The sequence below is a fragment of the Pseudophryne corroboree genome, chromosome 1, assembly GCF_028390025.1.
Source record: "Pseudophryne corroboree isolate aPseCor3 chromosome 1, aPseCor3.hap2, whole genome shotgun sequence".
Lineage (NCBI taxonomy): Eukaryota > Metazoa > Chordata > Amphibia > Anura > Myobatrachidae > Pseudophryne > Pseudophryne corroboree.
In genome coordinates this window covers 309,893,430-309,917,062 of record NC_086444.1, presented here as the reverse complement: position 1 = coordinate 309,917,062, position 23,633 = coordinate 309,893,430, and the positions used below count along the sequence as shown (strand labels likewise).

The 23,633-nt window shown below is 48.7% G+C and overlaps 1 protein-coding gene across 2 annotated transcripts in view; it reads left to right on the top strand.

Moving 5' to 3' along the window:
- The window catches only part of TMEM120B (transmembrane protein 120B), a 203,004-nt gene that overhangs the window by 131,727 nt on the left and 47,644 nt on the right, over nt 1-23,633 (top strand). For both annotated transcript variants that reach the window (XM_063964482.1, XM_063964481.1), the window contains exons 3-4: nt 9,785-9,901; nt 10,321-10,380. In XM_063964482.1, coding sequence (XP_063820552.1) covers nt 9,785-9,901; nt 10,321-10,380 — 177 coding nt within the window. The remainder of the gene's footprint in view (nt 1-9,784; nt 9,902-10,320; nt 10,381-23,633) is intronic.

Genomic DNA, 23,633 nt, shown 5'->3' with positions numbered 1-23,633 from the left:
GCCCGGTGGGGGCACGTCTTCGAAATTTCAGCCACAAGTGGGTTCACTCCCTGTTGGATCCCTGGGCAATAGATATTGTGTCTCAGGGATACAAGCTGTACTTCGAGGAGATGCCTCCTCACCGACGGCCCTGCCGGCTTCCCCCCACGAGAGGGAAATAGTGTTAACTGCAATTCACAAATTGTATCTTCAACAGGTGGTGGTCAAGGTTCCCCTCCTTCAACAAGGAGGGGGTTATTATTCGACCATGTTGTAGTCCTGAAACCGGACGGTTCGGTCAGACCCATATTGAATTTAAAATCCCTGAACATATACCTGAAAAGGTTCAAGTTCAAGATGGAATCGCTGAGAGCGGTCGTCGCAAGCCTGGAAGGGGGGGATTTTATGGTGTCTCTGGACATAAAGGATGCATACCTTCATGTCCCCATTTATCCACCTCATTAGGCGTACGTCAGATTTGTGGTACAGGATTGTCATTACCAATTTCAGAAGTTGCCGTTTGGTCTCTCCACGGCACCGAGAATATTTACCAAGGTAATGGCGGAAAGGATGGTACTCCTGCGGAAGCAAGGGGTCGCAATTATCCCATACTTGGACGATCTCATAAAAGCGGGATCAAGAGAGCAGTTGCTGATCAGCGTAGCACTTTCTCTGGAAGTGTAACGGCAACACGGCTGGATTCTAAATATTCCAAAGTCGCAGTTGGTTCCTACGGCTCGTCTGCCGTTCCTAGGCATGATTCTAGAGCGAGGACCTTTCAATGGGAATTACTGGACAAGTGGTCCGGATCACATCTTCAGATGCATCGGTAAATCACCCTATCCCCCATGGCCAGGGTGTCTCTCCTGTGGTGGCTGCAGAGTGCTCACCTTCTCGAGGGCCACAGATTCGGCATTCAGGACTGGGTCCTGGTGACCACGGATGCAAGCCTCCGAGGGTGGGGAGCAGTCACACAGGGAAGAAATTTCCAAGGTCTGTGGTCAAGTCAGGAGACTTGCCTTCACATCAACATCCTGGAACTAAGGGCCGTATACAACGCCCTACGTCAAGCGGAGACCCTGCTTCGCGACCGACCGGTTCTGATTCAGTCAGACACCATCACCGCAGTGGCTCATGTAAACCGACAAGGCGGCACAAGGAGCAGGGTAGCGATGGCAGAAGCCACCAGAATTCTTCGCTGGGCGGAAAATCACGTAAGCGCACTGTCAGCAGTGTTCATCCCGGGAGTGGACAACTGGGAAGCAGACTTCCTCAGCAGACACGACCTCCACCCGGGAGAGTGAGGACTTCACCAGGAAGTCTTCGCACAGAATGCGACTCGGTGGGAACTGCCACAAGGGGACATGTTGGCATCCCGCCTCAACAAAAAACTACAGAGGTATTGCGCCAGGTCAGGAGACCCTCAGGCGATAGCTGTAGATGCCCTGGTGACACCGTGGGTGTTCCAGTCGGTCTATGTATTTCCTCCTCTTCCTCTCATACCCAAGGTGCTGAGAATCATAAGGAAAAGAGGAGTGAGAACAATACTCATTGTTCCGGACTGGCCACGAATGACTTGGTATCCAGATCTGCAAGAAATGCTCACAGAGGACCTGTGGCCTTTTTCCCTAAGACAGGACTTGTTGCAACAGGGGCCCTGTCTGTTCCAAGACTTACCGCAGCTGCTTTTGATGGCATGGCGGTTGAACGCCGGATCCTAGCAGAGAAAGGCATTCCGGATGAGGTCATTCCTACGCTGATAAAGGCTAGGAAAGAGGTGACAGCTCAACAATATCACCGTATATGGCGAAAATATGTTGCTTAGTATGAGGCCAGGAATGCCCCTACGGAGGAATTCCAGCTGGGCCGTTTCCTTAACTTCCTACAGTCAGGAGTGAATTTGGGCCTAAAATTGGGTTCCATGAAGGTCCAAATTTCGGTCTTATCCATTTTCTTTCAAAAGGAGTTGACTTCTCTACCTGAAGTTCAGACGTTTGTAAAGGGAGTGCTGCATATTCAGCCCCCTTTTGTGCCTCCAGTGGCACCTTGGGATCTTAACGTGGTGTTGAGTTTCCTGAAATCCCACTGGTTTGAACCACTCAAAACTGTGAAAGTTAAATATCTCACGTGGTAGGTGGTCATGCTACTAGCCTTGGCTTCGGCTAGGCGTGTGTCAGAATTGGCGGCTTTGTCACATAAAAGCCCCTATCTGGTTTTCCATGCGGATAGAGCAGAATTGAGGACCAGTCCACAATTCCTGCCGAAAGTGGTTTCATCTTTTCATATAAACCAACCTATTGTGGTGCCTGTGGCTACTACTGACTTGGAGGATTCCGAGTTGCTTGATGTGGTCAGGGCTTTGAAGGTTTATGTAGCCAGAACGGCTAGGGTCAGGAAAACAGTCTTTGTTTATCCTGTATGCTTCCAACAAGCTTGGTGCTCCTGCTTCAAAGCAAACTATTGCTCGCTGGATCTGTAACACGATTCAGCAGGCTCATTCTGCGGCTGGATTGCCGCTGCCAAAATCAGTTAAGGCCCATTCCACTAGGAAGGTGGGCTCTTCTTGGGTGGCTGCCCGAGGGGTCTCGGCATTACAGCTGTGCCGAGCGGCTACTTAGTCAGGTTCAAACACTTTTGCAAAGTTCTATAAGTTTGATACCCTGGCTGAGGAGGACCTTGTGTTTGCTCAATCGGTGCTGCAGAGTCATCCGCACTCTCCCGCCCGTTTGGGAGCTTTGGTATAATCCCCATGGTCCTTAAGGAGTCCCCAGCATCCACTAGGACGTTAGAAAAAATAAGATTTTACTTACCGGTAAATCTATTTCTCGTAGTCCGTAGTGGATGCTGGGCGCCCGTCCCAAGTGCGGACTTCTTCTGCAATACTTGTATATAGTTATTGCTGCAATAAGGGTTATGTTATAGTTGCATCAGGGTTGAACTGATGCTCTGTTGTTGTTCATACTGTTGACTGGGTAAGTTTATCACAAGTTATACGGTGTGATTGGTGTGGCTGGTATGTATCTTGCCCTGGATTACCAAAATCCTTTCCTTGTACTGTCAGCTCTTCCGGGCACAGTTTCTCTGAGGTCTGGAGGAGGGACATAGAGGGAGGAGCCAGAGCACACCAGAATCTAAATTCTTTCTTAAAGTGCCCATGTCTCCTGCGGAGCCCGTCTATTCCCCATGGTCCTTACGGAGTCCCCAGCATCCACTACGGACTACGAGAAATAGATTTACCGGTAAGTAAAATCTTATTTTCTCTGCTCTGTTAATAGACCCCATTGTGATAATGAAAATCACTGCATGCACTTATTAAAGCTAAGTCACTAGTATAGAGCCTCTGAAAAAGATCTGACCCAGATCTGGACCCGGTGCATATACTGCGCATATGTGACCATTGGCCTGCGCATGTGTCGATGGAGGTTGAAAGAAGGGTTTTGAAGAAATATGTAACGAAGTAGCCCATAGGTGTTAGCTGCTAGTGCTATTGGAGCTTGGTAAATCTGACATTTTAGAAAGCCCCACTGGAGCTGCTTTTGTGGAAATGACGAGGCCACAGCAGATTTCAGAGATACCCTCTTTGTGACATCCTGTTTCAGGGGATTTCCCACAAAATCACTTTTTACACAGCTAGATAACGGAGCTCTGGATGGGTTGACATGTGTCTGCACCTCTCCTGCTCTTGCTGATACTTGTGATCTCTAGAGTACTCATTCTACACGTTCAGTCCTGTTCTGATAGTTATAGCTTATACAAGGTCACAGCTGATGATATGTAATTGTCACTTGTACCAGAAGTATGTTTTGAGCACACCTGTGCCAGGGCCAGACTGTAGCAGATTAACCTCTCCATGTATGATGCGGACTCTGTGGTAGTACAGTGAGAAAGCACGTAATAATGCTCAGTTACTCATGAAAGGAAAGTGACAGACAGAATATCGAAGCACACAGTAGAATATACCCACTCTGTATTCATGACGATCTGACATTTCATATACATGGGTCCTAAAAACATTCCCTGTAACATTAACCATGATGATAATGGAATACTCTATGGAAATATAAGGGCAGTACCAGGAAGACATTGCCCGTATAAATGTGCTAATACTTTTTTGGAACTGTTGTGTTAGTGCTGGATTATTATACACCACCTTGTTTTCTCTGACGTCCTAGTGGATGCTGGGAACTCCGTAAGGACCATGGGGAATAGACGGGCTCCGCAGGAGACTGGGCACTCTAAGAAAGAATTAGATCTACTGGTGTGCACTGGCTCCTCCCTCTATGCCCCTCCTCCAGACCTCAGTTAGAATCTGTGCCCGGCTCGAGCTGGTTGCACACTAGGGGCTCTCCTGAGCTCTTAGTAAAGAAAGTATTTATTAGGTTTTTTATTTTCAGTGAGATCTGCTGGCAACAGACTCACTGCTACGAGGGACTTAGGGGAGAGAAGCAAACCTACCTGCTTGCAGCTAGCTTGTGCTTCTAGGCTACTGGACACCATTAGCTCCAGAGGGATCGAACACAGGCCCAGCCTCGGTCGTCCGGTCCCGGAGCCGCACCGCCGTCCCCCTTGCAGAGCCAGAAGACGGAAGATTCCGAGGAGAAAATCGGCGGCTGAAGACTCCGGTTTTCATTAAGGTAGCGCACAGCACTGCAGCTGTGCGCCATTGCTCCCCATGCACACCACATACTCCGGTCACTGATGGGTGCAGGGCGCTGGGGGGGGCACCCTGGGCTGCAATTAGATTACCTTAAAAATGGCAAAAAAACACATAATATAGTCTAATAAACTATATATGTGTAAAAATCCCCTGCCATAATATTAATAAAAAGAGCGGGAGAAGCCCGCCGAAAAAGGGGCGGGGCTATCTCCCTCAGCACACTGGCGCCATTTCCTCTTCACAGCTCCGCTGGAAGGACGCTCCCCAGGCTCTCCCCTGCAGTTTCCAGGCTCAATAGGGTAAAAAAGAGAGGGGGGGCACTAAATTTAGGCGCAATACTGTGTATTATAGCTGCTATAGGGAAAATCACTTTGTGTAGTGTAAATCCCTGTGTTATATAGCGCTGTGGTGTGTGCTGGCATACTCTGTCTCCCCAAAGGACTTGGTGGGGTCCTATCCTCAGTCAGAGCATTCCCTGTGTGTGTGCGGTGTGTCTGTACGGCTGTGTCGACATGTTTGATGAGGAGGCTTATGTGGAGGCGGAGCAGGTGCCGATAAATGTGATGTCACCCCCTGCGGGGTCGACACCAGAGTGGATGGATATGTGGAAGGTATTAACCGACAGTGTCAACTCCTTACATAAAAGGTTTGATGACATAACAGCTGTGAGACAGCCAGCTCAGCCAGTGCCTGCCCAGGCATCTCAAAGGCCATCAGGGGCTCAAAAACGCCCGCTACCTCAGATGGCAGACACAGATGGAGTCTGACTAATGTACATTCCACTAAGGCTATCCGTTGCATGATTACGGCAATGAAAAATGTGTTGCACATTTCTGACATTAACCCAGGTACCACTAAAAAGGGTATTATGTTTGGGGAGAAAAAGCAACCAGTGGTTTTTCCCACTTCAGATGAGTTAAATGAAGTGTGTGAAGAAGCGTGGGCTTCCCCCGGTAAAAAATTAGTGATTTCTAAAAAGTTACTAATGGCGTACCCTTTCCCGCCAGAGGACAGGGTACGTTGGGAGACATCCCCAAGGGTGGATAAAGCGCTCACACGCTTATCAAAAAAGGTGGCACTACCGTCTCAGGATACGGCCGCCTTAAAGGAGCCTGCAGATAGAAAGCAGGAGGCTATCCTGAAGTCTGTATATACACACTCGGGTACTATACTGAGACCTGCTATTGCTTCAGCATGGATGTGCAGTGCTGCAGCAGCGTGGTCTGATTCCCTGTCTGATAATATTGATTCCCTTGACAGGGACACTATATTGCTAACCATAGAGCATATTAAAGACGTAGTCTTATACATGAGAGATGCACAGAGGGATATTTGCCGGCTGGCATCTAGAATTAATGCGATGTCCATTTCTGCCAGGAGAGTATTATGGACTCGGCAGTGGACAGGTGATGCGGATTCTAAAAGGCACATGGAGGTTTTGCCTTACAAGGGTGAGGAATTGTTTGGGGATGGTCTCTCGGACCTCGTTTCCACAGCGACAGCTGGGAAGTCGACATTTTTACCCCAGGTTCCCTCACAGCCAAAGAAAGCACCGTATTATCAGGTACAGTCCTTTCGGCCCCAGAAAGGCAAGCGGGTTAAAGGCGCGTCCTTTCTGCCCAGAGGCAGGGGTAGAGGGAAAAAGCTGCACCATACAGCCAGTTCCCAAGAACAGAAATCCTCCCCTGCTTCCACTAAATCCACCGCATGACGCTGGGGCTCCACTGGTGGAGCCAGGTGCGGTGGGGGCCCGTCTCCGGAACTTCAGCGACCAGTGGGTTCGCTCACAGGTGGATCCCTGGGTTCTACAAGTGGTATCTCAGGGATACAAGCTGGAATTCGAGACATCTCCCCCTCGCCGTTACCTCAAATCAGCCTTGCCAGCTACTCCCCCGGACAGGGAGGTGGTGCTGGCGGCAATTCACAAGCTGTTTCTCCAGCAGGTGATAATAAAAGTTCCCCTCCTTCAACAGGGACGGAGTTACTATTCCACAATGTTTGTGGTACCGAAACCAGACGGTTCGGTGATACCCATTCTAAATTTAAAATCCTTGAACACTTATATAAGAAAGTTCAAGTTCAAAATGGAATCGCTCAGGGCGGTTATTGCAAGCCTGGAAGAAGGGGATTACATGGTATCACTGGACATCAAAGATGCGTACCTGCATGTCCCCATTTACCCACCTCACCAGGTGTACCTCCGGTTTGTGGTACAAGACTGCCATTACCAATTCCAGACGTTGCCGTTTGGTCTGTCCACGGCACCGAGGGTATTTACCAAGGTAATGGCCGAATTGATGATACTCCTTCGAAAGAAGGGAGTTCTCATTATCCCATACTTGGACGATCTCCTTATAAAGGTGAGGTCCAGGGAGCAGTTGTTGGTCGGAGTAGCACTATTTCAGGAAGTGCTACAACAGCACGGCTGAATATTCCAAAGTCGCAGCTGGTTCCTACGACGCGTCTGCTGTTCCTGGGTATGATTCTGGACACAGAACAGAAGAAGGTGTTTCTCCCGGAGGAGAAGGCCAAGGAGTTGTCATCTCTGGTCAGAGACCTCCTGAAACCAAAACAGGTGTCGGTGCATCACTGCGAATCCTGGGAAAGATGGTAGCTTCTTACGAGGCAATTCCATTCGGCAGGTTCCATGCAAGGATCTTTCAGTGGGATCTATTAGACAAGTGGTCCGGATCGCATCTTCAGATGCATCGGCTGATCACCCTGTCCCCGAGGGGCAGGGTGTCTCTGCTGTGGTGGCTGCAGAGTGCTCATCTCCTAGAGGGCCGCAGATTCGGCATTCAGGACTGGGTCCTGGTAACCACGGATGCAAGCCTCCGAGGTTGGGGGGCAGTCACGCAGGGAAGAAACTTCCAAGGACAATGGTCAAGTCAGGAGGCTTCCCTACACATAAATATTCTGGAACTAAGGGCCATTTACAATGCCCTAAGTCAGGCAAGACCCCTGCTTCAAAACCAGCCGGTGCTGATTCAGTCAGACAACATCACGGCGGGCGGCACAAGAAGCAGGATGGCGATGGCAGAAGCCACAAGGATTCTTCGATGGGCGGAAAATCACGTGATAGCACTGTCAGCAGTGTTCATTCCGGGAGTGGACAACTGGGAAGCAGACTTCCTCAGCAGGCACGACCTCCACCCGGGAGAGTGGGGACTTCATCCAGAAGTCTTCCAACTGATTGTAAACCGTTGGGAACGGCCACAGGTGGACATGATGGCGTCCCGCCTAAACAAAAAGCTAAAAAGATATTGCGCCATGTCAAGGGACCCTCAGGCGATAGCTGTGGACGCTCTAGTGACACCGTGGGTGTACCAGTCGGTTTATGTGTTCCCTCCTCTTCCTCTCATACCAAAGGTGCTGAGGATAATAAGAAAAAGAGGAGTAAGAACAATACTCATCGTTCCGGATTGGCCAAGAAGGACTTGGTACCCGGAACTACAAGAAATGATCTCAGAGGACCCTTGGCCTCTGCCTCTCAGACAGGACCTGCTACAGCAGGGGCCCTGTCTGTTCCAAGACTTACCGCGGCTGCGTTTGACGGCATGGCGGTTGAACGCCGGATCCTGATGGAAAAGGGCATTCCGGTTGAAGTCATTCCTACGCTGATAAAGGCTAGGAAAGAGGTGACAGCAAAGCATTATCACCGCATATGGCGAAAATATGTTGCTTGGTGTGAGGCTATGAAGGCCCCCACAGAAGAATTTCAGCTGGGTCGATTTCTGCACTTCCTACAGTCAGGAGTGACTATGGGCCTAAAATTGGGATCCATTAAAGTCCAGATTTCGGCCCTGTCTATTTTCTTTCAAAAAGAACTGGCTTCACTGCCTGAAGTTCAGACGTTTGTTAAGGGAGTGCTGCATATTCAGCCCCCTTTTGTGCCCCCAGTGGCACCTTGGGATCTCAACGTGGTGTTGGATTTCCTAAAATCACATTGGTTTGAGCCACTTCAGACCGTGGAATTAAAATATCTCACGTGGAAAGTGGTCATGCTTTTGGCCTTGGCTTCGGCTAGGCGAGTGTCAGAATTGGCGGCTTTGTCCTGTAAAAGCCCCTATCTGATCTTCCATATGGACAGAGCAGAATTGAGGACGCGTCTCCAATTCCTCCCTAAGGTGGTATCAGCGTTTCACTTGAACCAACCTATTGTGGTGCCGGCGGCTACTCAGGACTTGGAGGCTTCCAAGTTGCTGGACGTAGTCCGGGCCCTGAAAATCTATGTTTCCAGGACGGCTAGAGTCAGAAAGACTGACTCGCTGTTTATCCTGCATGCACCCAACAAGTTGGGTGCTCCTGCTTCTAAGCAGACTATTGCTCGCTGGATCTACTCCACGATTCAACTTGCACATTCTGCGGCTGGACTGCCGCATCCTAAATCAGTCAAAGCCCATTCCACGAGGAAGGTGGGCTCTTCTTGGGCGGCTGCCCGAGGGGTCTCGGCTTTACAACTTTGCCGAGCTGCTACCTGGTCGGGGTCAAACACATTTGCAAAATTCTACAAGTTTGATACCCTGGCTGAGGAGGACCTTGAGTTTGCTCATTCGGTGCTGCAGAGTCATCCGCACTCTCCCGCCCGTTTGGGAGCTTTGGTATAATCCCCATGGTCCTTACGGAGTTCCCAGCATCCACTAGGACGTCAGAGAAAATAAGATTTTACTCACCGGTAAATCTATTTCTCGTAGTCCGTAGTGGATGCTGGGCGCCCATCCCAAGTGCGGATTGTCTGCAATACTTGTATATAGTTATTGCCTAACTAAAGGGTTATTGTTAGGAGCCATCTGTTCGTGAGGCTCAGTTGTTATTCATACTGTTAACTGGGTATAGTATCACGAGTTGTACGGTGTGATTGGTATGGCCTGTATGAGTCTTACCCGGGATTCCAAATCCTTTCCTTATTGTGTCAGCTCTTCCGGGCACAGTTTCCCTAACTGAGGTCTGGAGGAGGGGCATAGAGGGAGGAGCCAGTGCACACCAGTAGATCTAATTCTTTCTTAGAGTGCCCAGTCTCCTGCGGAGCCCGTCTATTCCCCATGGTCCTTACGGAGTTCCCAGCATCCACTACGGACTACGAGAAATAGATTTACCGGTGAGTAAAATCTTATTTTAAGAGGCCTATATTCTATTCTCCCCATCAAGGTATAAACAATCCGCAAGCCTTGGAGAGACTGACCTCATCCAACAGATAGACGGCACCATCAAGGACAGACACAATGTGTTTTTTGATATGGAAGCCTATTTGCCAAAGAAAAATGGGTAAGGTGGACACAATTGTTTTGTTCTAGTCCATAGTGTAGAAGATGTAAATGCATGTTTGGCAGATTACAGCGTAGATTGTGCCATGTGCCTGCAATGTAGGTAGAGAGCTGTAGCAATGTTGAGGCATGCACCGGTATTCCCGTACATTCTCTTCCATACATTGCATTGCTTACAGTCATATAAGTGCTGTTTAAAGCGTTTGCAGAAAATAAATTGTTGCATTGTTTTTGGCTACTGTGTCTTAGAACAATACAACATATAATCTACTGTGTTGTCTTAAATGTTTCATTTTCTATACTGATAAGGTTTGTTGACAGCTGCTACTGTGTTATTGTACACGGCCAGCTCTTAGTATAGAAATACTGGTGACTTGATCCTAAACATATCTAACGGGCACATTTTGTCTTCTCTTTTAGTTTATATTTAAACCTTGTACTCGGGAATGTGAATGTCACTCTCCTTAGTAACCAAGCAAAGTAAGTATGCATTTAATGAAGAGCAAATAGAACATATCAAACTTGGCTTATATACAGAACCTATGCATACTGCAGCACTTGTTACTCCTTCATTATGATACTGGAAATGTTATCGTACTACATAGAAGCTGGCTAATCTCTCAACATAGATTGATCTATGTTTCATCTGACCTGGCTCTCAGTGATATCCTACACATGCCTTTCCACTGGGACTCATCACAAGAGGCCAAACGTAATAGTTTAGGATCGACGAGAGCTGTCGAGCTGGCCACTGCATTTAAAGCGGCAATTAGTTTCATGACAAAACCAGTTTGGTTTTGTCTTTAAGCTGAGTCTCACGTGCGATTACATTAGGTGTTGTAGGAGTGTTATAACACATTTAGTAAAATTACAGGGGGGGGGGGGGGGGGGGGGGGGGTCTGGTTCAATGCATATTTCCTATCCAAAGTGAAAAAAAAGTTGGTGGGTACAATAAAGGGTTTCAATTCTGTTTAGGTGGCATTTGACAATCCCCTCAAAGCAGTCGAGGAAGCTGCACTTCCAGTGTCGCAACTGAAGTTGCAGCAAGTGATATGATTGCTGAATTAGGGCAGAAATAAATTATAGATAGAATTGTAAAAACAATTTCTCTGACGTCCTAGTGGATGCTGGGAACTCCGTAAGGACCATGGGGAATAGCGGCTCCGCAGGAGACTGGGCACAACTAAAGAAAGCTTTAGGACTACCTGGTGTGCACTGGCTCCTCCCTCTATGACCCTCCTCCAGACCTCAGTTAGAATTTTGTGCCCGGCCGAGCTGGATGCACACTAGGGGCTCTCCTGAGCTCTTAGAAAAGAAAGTTATACAGGTTGAGTATCCCTTATCCAAAATGCTTGGGACCAGAGGTATTTTGATATCGGATTTTTCCGTATTTTGGAATAATTGCATACAATAATGAGATATCATGGTGATGGGACCTAAATCTAAGCACAGAATGCATTTATGTTACATATACACCTTATACACACAGCCTGAAGGTCATTTTAGCCAATATTTTTTATAACTTTGTGCATTAAACAAAGTGTGTCTACATTTACACAATTCATTCATGTTTCATATACACCTTATACACACAGCTTGGAGGTCATTTAATACAATATTTTTAATAACTTTGTGTATTAAACAAAGTTTGTGTACATTGAGCCATCAAAAGACAAAAGTTTCACTATCTCACTCTCACTCAAAAAAAGTCCGTATTTCGGAATATTTCGTATTTCGGAATATTTGGATATGGGATACTCAACCTGTATTTAGGTTTTTTATTTTCAGTGAGATCTGCTGGCAACAGACTCACTGCTACGAGGGACTTAGGGGAGAGAAGCGGACCTACCTGCTTGCAGCTAGCTTGGGCTTCTTAGGCTACTGGACACCATTAGCTCCAGAGGGATCGAAAACAGGCCCAGCCTCGGTCGTCCGGTCCCGGAGCCGCGCCGCCGTCCCCCTTGCAAAGCCAGAAGCAAGAAGATGTTCCTGAAAATCAGAAGACTTCGGTCTTCATTAAGGTAGCGCACAGCACTGCAGCTGTGCGCCATTGCTCCCCATGCACACCACACACTCCGGTCACTGATGGGTGCAGGGCGCTGGGGGGGGGGGGGGGGCGCCCTGAGGCTGCAATAAGGGTACCTTACTGGCAAAATAACACATAATATAGTCATTGAGACTATATATGTGTAAAATCCCCTGCCATATATTCCATAAAAAAGCGGGAGAAGTCCGCCGGAAAAGGGGCGGGGCTATCTCCCTCAGCACACTGGCGCCATTTTCCCTCACAGCTCTGCTGGAAGGACGCTCCCCAGGCCTCTCCCCTGCAGTTTCCAGACTACATAGGGTAAAAAAGAGAGGGGGGGCACTAAATTTAGGCGCAATCTGTGTAATATCAGCAGCTATAGGGGAAAAATCACTGTGGGTAGTGTGAATCCCTATATATATAGCGCTCTGGTGTGTGCTGGCATACTCTCTCTCTGTCTCTCCAAAGGACTTTGTGGGGTCCTGTCCTCAGTCAGAGCATTCCCTGTGTGTGTGCGGTGTGTCGGTACGGCTGTGTCGACATGTTTTTTTTTTTTTTTAAATAACGTTTTATTGATTATATAAGCATATAAACATATAGATACATCGTTGTAAACAATAGAAGGCAAATAAAATAGTCATGAGGCATCATAGTCAGGAGGAGGGGGCACTCAGGAGGCATCTCAATTATTAGTTATCACACTCGCCTCCATGTAGACAGATTACCTAGATTGTTACAACTATCCGTTATAGTAGAAAGAGGGGGAGTAAGAGAATCAGGGTACATAAAGAAAAGGTTACAGGGTAGAGAATAAAATACAATAAAAAAAAAGGGATTGTAGATAACCGTGGGAGGGAAAAGGAAGAGGGAAAGGTCGGCCAGTCTGAGCCATACATAGCAATAATTTTGTGGTGTGAATATAGTCTAGCTTAAATATTAGATATTCAGTGTCATAAATTAATTATTAGACACCAAACATCAAATGTTAAATGGTTGTCAATGGCGGTTCAGCATTAAAATGCTGAGTCCAGGGGTGTCCATGTCTCAGTAAATGAGACTGGGGAGTCTCGGAGGGAAGCAGTAATTCGCTCTAGCTTATATGTGAACCAAATTGCATTAATCGTAGCGGTCAAAGTGGGAGGTGTCACAGACTTCCAATTAGACGCTATTTGACATTTAGCCGTATTCAAGATATGTTTAATTAGGGCTCGTTGGTGGCGTGAGGTGTCAGGGATGGGACGGGAAAGTAACGAGTAAAGGGGCGAGGCAGGGATGGTTAAGTGCGTAACTTCTAAAACCAATTTATGAATTTGTCTCCAATATTGGCGGATCGTTGAACAAGACCACCAAACATGCAACAGGGTCCCCCTACCTCCACACAGTCTCCAGCACTCATCCGAGCTCGTGGGATAAATAGAGTGTAGTCTAGTAGGAACTAGGTACCAGCGGTAATACAATTTATATGAATTTTCAGCTATACGGACTGAGATAGAACTTTTGGTAATTTCCTGTCTAATATCCTCCCATTCCTCCACAGTTAAGATCTCTCCCACCTCTCTTTCCCAGGCCAGTTCGTGACTCTCCTTGGGGGGGACATTGTGTGTCAGTAACACCCGGTAAATGCGCGAAAGGAGTCCCTTCGTTGAACGAGAACCGCAACACCATATTTCCAGAGGAGTAGCTATAATAGGGTGGGTGGGTTTAGGGAGTGTTCCGTAGAAGTGTCTGATTTGTAAAAATTGATAGAACACCGAATGAGGAAGCGAGTAGCGGGATTGTAGATTTGCAAAAGATGGGAATGAGGAAAGAGGAGCAACGTCCTGTAGGAAGAGAATATTATGCGCGGTCCTATGGTGAAATGTAGGGTGGTTATTGCCTGGCGGGAATTGTGCATTATTCCATAGAGGAGTTAGGTAAGGGTTGTGAGAACGGAGTTGATAGAAGCGAGTACAAAAATCCCATATTGACAAGGAAAAGCGCACTGTCGGCAAGAAAAGATTAGAGGTGGGCCGGGAGCGGGAAGGGCACCATAGTAGGGTTGAGGGTGAGAACATATGGAGGGAATGCGCCTCAAGAAAAGTCCACGTTCTCTGTGCCGGGGGTGAGTGCCAGAGAACACAAGAAGCCAGATGTGTGGCTCGGTAGTATCGAATGAGGTCTGGTACTCCTAGACCGCCCTCCGAGCGGTGTTGTTGGAGCAGCCGTATTTTAACTCTGGGTTTCTTCCCAGCCCAGATGAAGCTAGATATATCTCGTTGTAGATTCTTCAATATTTTAACTGGGATGTGAATAGGTAGGGTTTGCCATAGGTACAATATCCTTGGCAGCAGGTTCATCTTGACTGCCGCGATGCGACCAAACCAGGAGATAAATAATTTATTCCATGTGGTGAGATCTGCTTTAAGTGAGGATATTAGCCGTGGGAAATTAGCAGCATATAACGATGAATAGGATTTGGTTAGGTAAATGCCTAGGTATTTAAGTTTGGCATTTTGCCATTTAAAGGAATAGGAGGAGCGTAAAAGACTGAGATCCCGTGGAGTGATATGTAGGTCTAGAACCTCTGTTTTGTCGGCATTGAGTTTATAGTTTGAAATGGCGCTATATGTGTGGATCTCCTCAAAAAAGTTTTGTAGGGATGTGTGCGGGTCGGTCAAAGTCAAGATGACATCATCTGCATATAGTGCGATTTTATATTGATGGTTGTCCACTAAAATACCTGAGATATTGGAGTTCAATCGGATTTTTGCCGCTAGCGGTTCCATTACTAGGGCAAAAAGTAGGGGGGAAAGTGGGCAACCCTGTCGGGTGCCATTTCTAATAGTGAGTGGCGGGGAGGAAAGGCCATTAACTAGGATAGACGCGGTTGGGTTAACATAAAGGGAGGTGATGGCATTATAAAATGGACCTTGAATTCCTACAGCCTGTAGGGCTTGCTGTATAAAGGGCCAGGCTACCCTATCAAAGGCCTTCTCCGCATCAAGAGCCACCACCAAAGTTGGGGTGGAGTCCCGATGGGAGAGGTGAATGAGATCTATAAGGCGCCGAGTATTATCAGCAGCCTGACGATTGGGGATAAAGCCTACTTGGTCTGGGTGGATCAGTGTGGGAAGATGAGGGGCGAGTCGATTTGCCAGAATTTTAGCGAATAGCTTTAAATCTGTGTTTAATAATGAAATAGGCCTATAGTTTTTCAGTTCCATAGGATCTCGATCAGGCTTGGCAATAACGATGATATTGGCTCTGGTGGTAGCTGCATCGAGCGAACTCCCCTCCATTAATGAGTTGAATAATGAATGTAACATAGGAAGAATGGCTTGGGAAATTTTTTTATAATATATGGCCGTATATCCGTCAGGACCTGGTGCGGAAGAGCGGCGAAGCTGCCCAATTGTGATAAGGATTTCCTCATGAGTAATGGGATCGTTGAGTATCTTAAGATCCGCTATAGATAGTTTCGGTAAGTGACAAGAGGTAAGATATTGTTGGATAATTGATATATGGTGTGGATCGGTAGGGGCCTCAGAGGGAAGGTTATAGAGGGAAGCAAAATAGTCCTGGAAGAGGGAGGCCATCACTTTAGGGTCACACGTTGTGGATCCATCAGGACATCTCAAAGCCAATATTCGATTGAGAGTGCGTTTCTCGCGCAATCGGCGGGCTAATAAAGTATCTGCCTTGTTCGACTTTTCGTAGAACTTTTGGCGGATCCACAAAAGTGACTTGATCGTCTTCTTTGTGAGGATTTGGGACAATTGTCCTTTCAGGGCGAGTATCTTTAAATATAGTTTGCGTTTGGGAGACCGCTGATGGCGAAGAGTCAGGGAGGTTAATTCAGCCTCTAGGTCCGCAATCCGTTTAGACTCAATCTTCCTCTGGGTAGACGTAAGGCTAATAAGGAGACCCCGTAATGTCACCTTATGTTCTTCCCATAGTATTGCTGGCGATATGTCGGGGGAGGCGTTGTCAGCTAGGAAGTGGTGAATCGCATCTTCTATTTGAGACACATTGGCGGATTTAAGGAGTAGGGACTCATTAAGGCGCCAATTGCGGGAAGTCGAAGGTTTATGAGAGCAAGTAAAATCAAATAGTATCGCATAATGGTCAGACCAGTTGACCGGAATCACCTGGGCGCTCAAAAGGGTTTGAGTGGAGTCCCTATCTACAAAAACGTAGTCGATACGAGTGTATATATCATGCTGCGGGGAATAGTGTGTGTAGCCCTTAGCGGAAGGGTAGAGCGTTTTCCAGGCATCATATAAATTGTGTGCAGTGACGCAGGACTGGAGGAGTCTAGACAGTTTCGTATGGGGAGAAGGCTCAGCGCCTGGGCGGGATCTGTCAATATGGGGATCCATTGTAGCATTACAATCACCGGCCACAATAACCCAGGGATTTGAGAATTTAGAAAGGTGTTCAGAGAACGTTTTAAAGAAGGAACCCTGCTGCATGTTTGGAGCGTAAATCGACGCCAAAGTAATGGGAGTTTGATTAAGAGAGCCGGAGAGAATCACAAATCTGCCATGGTCATCGAGAACTGTGTCCTGGACAACCAGGGGTAGGTCACGATGGACCAGGATGGCAGTGCCTCTGCGTTTAGTTGACATAGTGGAATAAAAGGCATGAGGATAGCGTTTGGAGCTTAGTGAGGGGTGAGGGGCCCTGAAATGGGTCTCCTGCAAGAATATGATATCCGCTTTTTGTTTGGCAAAAAACTGAAACGCCATGGAGCGCTTGGTCGGGGAATTAAGGCCATTGACGTTAATGGATAAGACTTTCAAAGTCATGGGGGTTGAAAGACAGGATAGCTCAATAGAAAAGATAGCTCTTGACTTGGCCGACCATGGGGCATTAAAGAGGGAAAGGAGAGACAATAGATACAGGTAAGGAAGATCGTGAATACGAACTTAAGGGAAAGACCCTTTCCTAGAAACGGGTTGGGTCTAAGATTGAAGGGGCAGGCGCCAAGCGGGCAGCCCCTTCGGAGTGTGGGGGCGCGCCATGAATAATACATAACAAGGAACATGAGGAACATGTAGAAGGGTAAAAGAAAAAGGAAGAGGTACATTCTGCGAACCAGGTTAAGGAGAGTGGGGAAATCAGATCAGGAGATAAAGAGAGGTAGGAAGAGCAAAAAGACATCGCTATCAGTATTTATGTTAACAGTAACAATAACCGTATCTTCCTATATAAATTCAACCAGGGCATCTTAGAGATAACATCATTGTAGCATATAACATTGCCCTGATGAATCAATGGTGGTATATAACAACAATAGTAGCCACAATCGTCGCGTCCAGAGTCGGTGTCCGAGTGGTCCCCCGGGATTGAGCGGCAGATTAGCCTTACCAATTCAAGGCACGAGACCGACACAGGAAAGAGGGACCACCTAGAACCGACAGGCAGGAGGCACAGACCGTGCACAAACCAGCTAGTCACCAAACCTATATGTGGAATACTTTATAAACGGAAGGGAGAGAAACTAGCAAAACATAGTATATATATCGAGGGAGCATTTGAAAGCAAAATGGTCATCGCCTCTATAGTGGGGGCTAGTATAGGTGATTACATATTGACATATATTGGCAACCTGTAACGAGCCCTAATTTTGGATTGGATAAACTGGCTATAGAAGACCTTGTCGCCCTCTGGTGTAGAGCGGCATAACCGCCGGTCCACCCCAGAGCACGTAGCCAACATTAAAATAGGGTCGCCATGTAGCATTATGATGAAATCAGGCAGAATATCTCAATTCACTAAGTGCGCTAAACCTTAGTGATCTAATGTGTCAAACAATATATCCTAAAGCTACTAAAATAGATAAGAGGGGGGGACCAATATGCAATGTCCATTATATTTACTGATCCGAAGAAGGAGTCTCATTTGCTCATTGAGTAGACCATTCGGGGGTAGGAGCTCCAGGCCTCTTAGGAGAGGTGATAGGGATTTGCTTCCGAATCTCATCAGGGAGAGATTCAAATATGCCCATGGATTTGAGGAAGTCATAGCTCTGGGTAGGTGTTTTTATCGAGTGGTGAGAGCCATCTTTTGTGACGTGTAATTGGAATGGAAAGCCCCATTTGTACTTGATAGAGTTATCTTGAAGGACTTTGGTGATAGCGGTAAGGTCCTTGCGTTTTCGAAGTGTGGAGGGGGCTAAGTCCTGGAAGATCTGCAGCTGGGTTCCGGAGTAGAGAATTGTTTGATGTTCCCGGGCCGCCATCATAAATTTCTCTTTCGTTTTGTAATAATGAAACCGCAGGATGACATCTCTTGGGGGTTGGGTAGGTGAAGGACGTGGGCGTAGGGCTCGATGTGCTCTATCAAGAAGGAGGAAATCTTTAGAGACCTCGGGTATCGTGGTCTGCAGTAGGCCCTCTAGAAAGGTCGGGAGGCCCTCCATAGAAACGCTCTCCGGTATATTGCGGATCCGGACATTATTCCGGCGATTCCGGTTGTCCATATCCTCCAGGTGGTCCTCCTGTTGGGCCATATCCGCACGAATCTCCGATAGCTCCTGTTCAACCACTACTTGATATTGGCAGATTTCATCCACTTTACGTTCCAGGGAATCTGTGCGAGAGCCAAGATCAGCGAGTTCAGTTCTGAATTCAGCTAGGACTGATCTCATTTCCGTTTGAATGGTCTTGGTGACGATTGCAATTACATCCTGGGTCGTGAGACCAGATTTCGGAGAGGGAGCATCATCGGCATCTGACATGGGGTCTACGGTGGGGGAGCCACGAGATGTAACTCCTGCTTTTTCCCATGCTCGGAGAATACTAGGCTTAGCTTGAGCAGGGGTTTTGCGGTTCTTCTGTGACATAGTGGAGTGAGAAAGATAAACGGGTGTTCACTGATAAGATCGGCTTGGCGGAGCTGATGTCACAATTGCGAGCTAGGTCGGAGTCGACTCCCTGGACTGTATTATTAGTAATGAGTCCCTTATCGCAACCTGGTCGCAGAATGATTTAGCATAGAGTAGACATTATATGATCCTCACATCGTAGTGGGCGAGATAAGTTGTAATCAGGTGTGGGACATAACTAGTATTGCAGAATAAGTTAGGCAGTCCCCATCTGTGTCGATCACGGCAGCTAGGTGATGAGGAAGGGGAGCACCCCAGCACGGTCACGGACCAGCCAATGACCGGTCACAGTGTGGCAGGACTGGAGGGAATGATGTGTGTTTTATCTGGCTGTTGGAACGGTGCGGGAGGGAACCGAGCTATTCGTCTGAGCCCTGGGGAGGGAGGAGGGATGAACCGAGTCACCGCTCTGTGTAGCCTGGATGAGCTCTGTGGTTTGTGTGGTCACTGAGCCCGAAGGCATGTGGGCACTTATGTTGTCTGACAGCGGGCAGCGAGGGTCACGGTGGTGTCCTTATCCAGGGAGCCCCCGTGGTCACCGTATGGCAGGAGGTAGTCAGCGGTCGGCGGCAGGTGTAGTGAGCGGGGCTCGGATATACCGGGCTCAGTGACGGGAGGATCTGGCTGCCTCAGTGGCAAGGGGACTATTAGTCAAGGGGAGGGGGTCAGCAGCTCACCCCACCGAGGTCCCGCTGTCTCCCGAACACCGCCACTGGAGGCAAGATGGCCGTCACTACTGTCCTCGCCCTGATGGGCTGCGTCTCCCGCTCCGCGTCTCGCTCTCCAGCGCGGCAGGCGGGTGGCTGTGGGATGTATCAGATTGGCCGCCAGGCGCCCCTAAGGGATCCAACAGGACTCCGTGGATTCAGCCGCGCGGCTTCGGACCTCTCGCCTGGCCACGGCCCTAGCTCCGGGTCTCTGCTCCACGTCGAGGGGAAGGCCGTAATCTGTAGGAGGGCTAATAAGTGCTCCCCGGTTCCGCGGGGCTCCCTTAGCGGTTATGAGCGAGAGGGAGAGATGTAAGGACCCTCTGGGTGTATTATTGGTGTGGCTATGCAGGGAGGCAAGATGGCCGCCGCAGGTGATTACTCACGGCCTGAGGGGATGATGCGGAGTCCTCCGCTCCTAGCTGCTAGCCCAGCCGTCAGCCAGCACGGGGGATCGAGGCAGTGGGTCCTCGGCAGAGGTCCGGTCAGCGCGGGAGGGAAGGAGACGGGGATATCCGGCGCCCGTTTGTAGCTCCGTTCTCGGTCCCGGAGGAGGTCCAAAAATCGAGGCCCCGGCTTCACATGTGGGGGAGGGCCGCAATCCGCAAAGACAGCAGGAGCTGTCTTCCGACTCCGCAGCTCGTACCCCCAGTGCAGGAACAGAAGGAGAGAGGCTGAGAGGCACAAACAGGGAGACTCAGGGCACAGAACGGGGATTTATAGGGCTTTCTGCAGACTTGCAGGCTGGAGCCCATGTAAAGTGCAGCTTCCTCTATTGCCAGCCAGGCCACGCCCCTGTGTCGACATGTTTGATGAGGAGGCTTATGTGGAGGCGGAGCAGGTGCCGATAAATGTGATGTCACCCCCTGCGGGGTCGACACCTGAGTGGATGGTTATGTGGAAGGAATTACGCGACAGTGTCAACTCCTTACATAAAAGGTTTGACGACATAGCAGATGTGGGACAGCCGGCTTCTCAGCCCGTGCCTGCCCAGACGTCTCAAAAGCCATCAGGGGCTCTAAAACGCCCGCTACCTCAGATGGCAGACACAGATGTCGACACGGATACCGACTCCAGTGTCAACGATGATGAGACTAGTGTACATTCCAATAGAGCCACCCGTTACATGATTACGGCAATGAAAAATGTGTTGCATATTTCTGATATTACCCCAGGTACCACAAAAAAGGGTATTATGTTTGGGGAGAAAAAACTACCAGTGGTTTTTCCCCCTTCTGATGAATTAAATGAAGTGTGTGAAGAAGCGTGGGCTTCCCCTGATAAGAAACTGGTAATTTCTAAAAAGTTACTAATGGCGTACCCTTTCCCGCCAGAGGACAGGTCACGTTGGGAGACATCCCCTAGGGTGGATAAAGCGCTCACACGTCGATCAAAGAAGGTGGCACTACCGTCTCCGGACACGGCCGCCTTAAAGGAACCTGCAGATAGAAAGCAGGAGGCTATCCTGAAGTCTGTATATACACACTCAGGCATTATACTGAGACCAGCTATTGCTTCTGCATGGATGTGCAGTGCTGCAGCTGCGTGGTCAGATTCCCTGTCAGAAAACATTGATACTTTAGACAGGGACTCTATATTGCTAACCGTAGAGCACATTAAAGACGCAGTCTTATACATGAGAGATGCACAGAGGGATATTTGCCGGCTGGCATCTAAAATAAACGCAATGTCCATTTCTGCCAGGAGAGGATTGTGGACTCGGCAGTGGACAGGTGATGCTGATTCTAAAAGGCACATGGAAGTTTTGCCTTACAAGGGTGAGGAGTTGTTTGGGGATGGTCTCTCGGACCTCGTTTCCACAGCTACAGCTGGAAAATCAGCATTTTTACCCCATGTTCCCTCACAGCCAAAGAAAGCACCGTATTATCAGGTACAGTCCTTTCGGCCCCAGAAAGGTAAGCGGGTTAAAGGTGCGTCCTTTCTGCCCAGAGGCAGAGGTAGGGGGAAAAAGCTGCAGCATACAGCCAGTTCCCAGGAACAAAAGTCCTCCCCCGCTTCCACTAAGTCCACCGCATGACGCTGGGGCTCCACAGGCGGAGCCAGGTACGATGGGGGCCCGTCTCAAGAACTTCAGCGACCAGTGGGCTCGCTCACGGGTGGATCCCTGGATTCTACAGGTAGTATCTCAGGGGTACAAGCTGGAATTCGAGACGTCTCCCCCTCGCCGTTTCCTCAAATCTGCCTTGCCGACGGCTCCCTCGGACAGGGAGGCAGTGCTGGAGGCAATTCACAAGCTGTATTCGCAGCAGGTGATAGTCAAGGTACCCCTCCTTCAACAGGGACGGGGTTACTATTCCACAATGTTTGTGGTACCGAAACCGGACGGTTCGGTGAGACCCATCTTAAATTTGAAATCCTTGAACACTTATATACGAAGGTTCAAGTTCAAAATGGAATCGCTCAGGGCGGTTATTGCAAGCCTGGACGAAGGGGATTTCATAGTATCACTGGACATCAAGGATGCTTACCTGCATGTCCCCATTTACCCCCCTCACCAGGAGTACCTCAGATTTGTGGTACAGGACAGTCATTACCAATTCCAGACGTTGCCGTTTGGTCTGTCCACGGCACCGAGGGTATTTACCAAGGTAATGGCAGAGATGATGATACTCCTTCGAAAAAAGGGAGTTATAATTATCCCGTACTTGGACGATCTCCTTATAAAGGCGAGGTCCAGGGAACAGTTGTTGATCGGAGTAGCACTAGCTCGGGCAGTGCTACAACAGCACGGCTGGATCCTGAACATTCCGAAGTCGCAGCTGGTTCCTACAACGCGTCTACTGTTCCTGGGGATGGTTCTCGACACAGAACAGAAAAAAGTGTTTCTCCCGGAGGAGAAGGCCAAGGAGTTGTCATCTCTAGTCAGAGACCTCCTAAAACCAAAACAGGTGTCGGTGCACCACTGCACGCGAGTCCTGGGAAAGATGGTGGCTTCTTACGAAGCAATTCCATTCGGAAGGTTCCATGCAAGGATCTTTCAGTGGGATCTGTTGGACAAGTGGTCCGGATCGCATCTTCAGATGCATCGGCTGATAACCCTGTCTCCGAGGGCCAGGGTGTCGCTGCTGTGGTGGCTGCAAAGTGCTCATCTTCTAGAGGGCCGCAGATTCGGCATACAGGACTGGGTCCTGGTGACCACGGATGCCAGCCTTCGATGTTGGGGGGCAGTCACACAGGGAAGAAATTTCCAAGGACAATGGTCAATGCCCTAAGTCAGGCAAGACCCCTGCTTCAACACCAACCGGTGCTGATCCAGTCAGACAACATCACAGCGGTCGCCCATGTAAACCGACAGGGCGGCACAAGAAGCAGGATGGCGATGGCAGAAGCCACAAGGATTCTCCGATGGGCGGAAAATCATGTGTTAGCACTGTCAGCAGTGTTCATTCCCGGAGTGGACAACTGGGAAGCAGACTTTCTCAGCAGACACGACCTCCACCCGGGAGAGTGGGGACTTCATCCAGAAGTCTTCCAAATTATTGTACAACATTGGGAAAGGCCACTTGTGGACATGATGGCGTCCCGCCTCAACAAAAAGCTAAAAAGATATTGCGCCAGGTCAAGGGACCCTCAGGCGATAGCTGTGGACGCTCTGGTAACACCGTGGGTGTACCAGTCGGTGTATGTGTACTGAGAATAATACGAAGGAGAGGAGTAAGATTTATACTCATTGTTCCGGATTGGCCAAGAAGAGCTTGGTACCCAGAACTTCAAGAAATGATCTCAGAGGACCCATGGCCTCTGCCGCTCAGACAGGACCTGCTGCAGCAGGGGCCCTGTCTGTTCCAAGACTTACCGCGGCTGCGTTTGACGGCATGGCGGTTGAACGCCGGATCCTGAAGTAAAAGGGCATTCCGGAGGAAGTTATCCCTACGCTAATTAAAGCTAGGAAAGAAGTGACCGCAAACCATTATCACCGCATATGGCGGAAATATGTTGCGTGGTGTGAGGCCAGGAAGGCCCCAACGGAGGAATTTCAGCTAGGTCGATTTCTGCACTTCCTACAGTCAGGGGTGACTATGGGCCTAAAATTGGGTTCCATTAAGGTCCAGATTTCGGCTCTATCGATTTTCTTCCAAAAAGAACTGGCTTCACTACCTGAAGTTCAGAC